The 2,109-nt window shown below is 44.4% G+C and overlaps 1 protein-coding gene across 1 annotated transcript; it reads left to right on the forward strand.

Annotated features, from left to right (window-relative positions):
• The first annotated feature begins 589 nt into the window (after positions 1–589).
• LOC107489223 (uncharacterized) lies at positions 590–1,666 on the forward strand. Its single transcript, XM_016109989.1, has one exon. It carries the CDS (start codon positions 590–592, stop codon positions 1,664–1,666), a length of 1,077 nt encoding a protein of 358 aa, XP_015965475.1.
• The last annotated feature ends 443 nt before the right edge of the window (positions 1,667–2,109 follow it).

Here is a 2,109-nt window from a genome sequence, read left to right on the forward strand (position 1 = left end):
GGAAGCTAATGCTGCTGCGACTCTGCAAGCTGTGCAGAGATTGGGCCAATCGACTGGGAATGGCAATGGAAATGGGAATGGCGAAGGGAATGCCAATGATAATGCTGAGGATAACAGCGATAACACAGGAGGAGTTTCGATGACCTTGGCGACGTTCCTCAAGGTTCATCCGCCAACTTTTTGAGGATCCACAAATCCTATTGAAGTAGACCACTGATTCCAGGTTATGGTGCATACTTTACAGGCGCAGCATATTTCTCTCAATCAATATGTGGAATTTGTCGCTTATCAACTAGCGAGGGAGGCCCAGCCCTGGGGGCAAGCTTAGTGTCGTTTGCTACAACTTCAGAACGCCGACATTCCATGGGAGGTGTTCTAAACGGCTTTCTATAAGAAATACTTCCCTGAGTCTGCAAGGGAAGCAAAGGAGATGGAGCTAATGCAGTTGAAGCAAGGTTCCATGTCTGTTGCAGAATACACCAACAAGTTTGAAGAGCTTTGTAGGTTTTCTCGGGTGTGTCAGGGTAACCCGGAGATCTTCGAGAGCTGGAGGTGTATTAAGTAACAGAGGGGTTTGAAGGATAGCATTATGATCGCTGTGGCTCCTATGGAGATCATTGTCTTCTCCGACTTGGTGAACAAAGCAAGAGTAGTGGAGGAGTATGCCAAGACCGTGGTGGCATCCAAGGATGCTCATGGAGGGAGCTCTAGTCATGGGCGTGGCAAGTATTTTCATCCAAGAAGACAAAGCTTCAAAAGAGGAGGATATGCACCTCAAGGCCAAGGAGACTTCAGAAAGAACAATCAGAATCAGTTCCAGTATGCTAAAGGAAGAGGGAATCAGAGTGGTTGCTTCCGTTGTGGGTTACCTGGCCACATTGCGAGGGATTGCACTCGTGGGAGGAATCAGAATACGGACCAGAATCAGCACCAAGGTCGAGTTTTTGATAAATCCTTAGTTGCATTATATGATACTGGAGCTTTGCATTTGTTTATTTCATTTGCTAAAGTTGAGGAATTAGGCTTGAAAATGTCAGAGTTACCTTTTGATCTGCATGTACATACTCCGCATCAAACAGTTATGACTAGGTCAGGTTGTAGACAAGTAGGTTTCAAGCTTAAGGGTAGAGACTTTGTGCACGATTTGATCTATTTACCAATGGTGGGATTGGAGATGATTTTGGGGTTTGATTGGTTGTCGAAGAATCGGGTTTTGTTGGATTGCTTTGAACAGACTATTCGGTCTATGCCGGAAGGAGAGAATAGGGCAGTGGTAGCTACAGGGTATTACCTGAACTCTATAATGGTGCATTGTAGTAGAGAGGAGTGTCAGGGTTATATTTTGTTGGCTGCTAATACATTGGGTGATGCCCAGAACTTAGATCAGATTCCGGTGGTTAGAGATTTTCCAGAAGTGTTCTCAGAAGATATCCCTGAGTTCCCACCTCAAAGGGAAATTGAGTTTGCGATTGAATTGGTGCTGGGAGCCAGACCAATATTGATTGCGCCGTATAGAATGGCTCCAATAGAGCTGGCAAAGTTAAAGACTCAGTTGGCAGAGCTTCTGAATAAGAGGTTCATTCGGCCGAGTGTATCACCGTGGGGAGCGCCAGTTTTATTGGTGAAGAAGAAAGATGGAGGAATGCATTTGTGTGTGGATTACTGACAGTTAAATAAAGTGATAGTGAAGAACAAGTACCCGCTGCCAAGGATAGATGACTTGATGGATCAATTGCAAGGAGCTGGAGTGTTTTCCAACATTGATTTGAGATCCGGTTACCATCAGATAAGAGTGAAGGAGGATGATATCCCTAAGACTGCGTTTAGAACATGCTATGGACACTACGAGTTTGCGGTAATGTCTTTTGGGTTAACGAATGCACCTGTTGTTTTCATGGACTACATGAACAGAGTGTTTCATCCTTTTTTAGACAAATTCGTGGTGGTTTTCATAGATTACATCTTAGTTTACTCTAAGATGGAAAAAGAGCATGAGGAACACTTGAGGATTGTGTTGCAAATCTTGACGGAGCGGAAGTTGTATGCTAAGTTGTCAAAGTGCGAGTTCTGGAAGGATGAAGTAAAGTTCTTAGGCCACGTGGTGAGTAA

This window comes from Arachis duranensis, chromosome 5 (assembly GCF_000817695.3).
Source record: "Arachis duranensis cultivar V14167 chromosome 5, aradu.V14167.gnm2.J7QH, whole genome shotgun sequence".
In the NCBI taxonomy this organism is placed as follows: domain Eukaryota; kingdom Viridiplantae; phylum Streptophyta; class Magnoliopsida; order Fabales; family Fabaceae; genus Arachis; species Arachis duranensis.

Excerpts from the sequence above, each read along its gene's own strand:
- LOC107489223 (XM_016109989.1), top strand. The coding sequence starts at position 590 with ATGATCGCTGTGGCTCCTATGGAGATCATTGTCTTCTCCGACTTGGTG.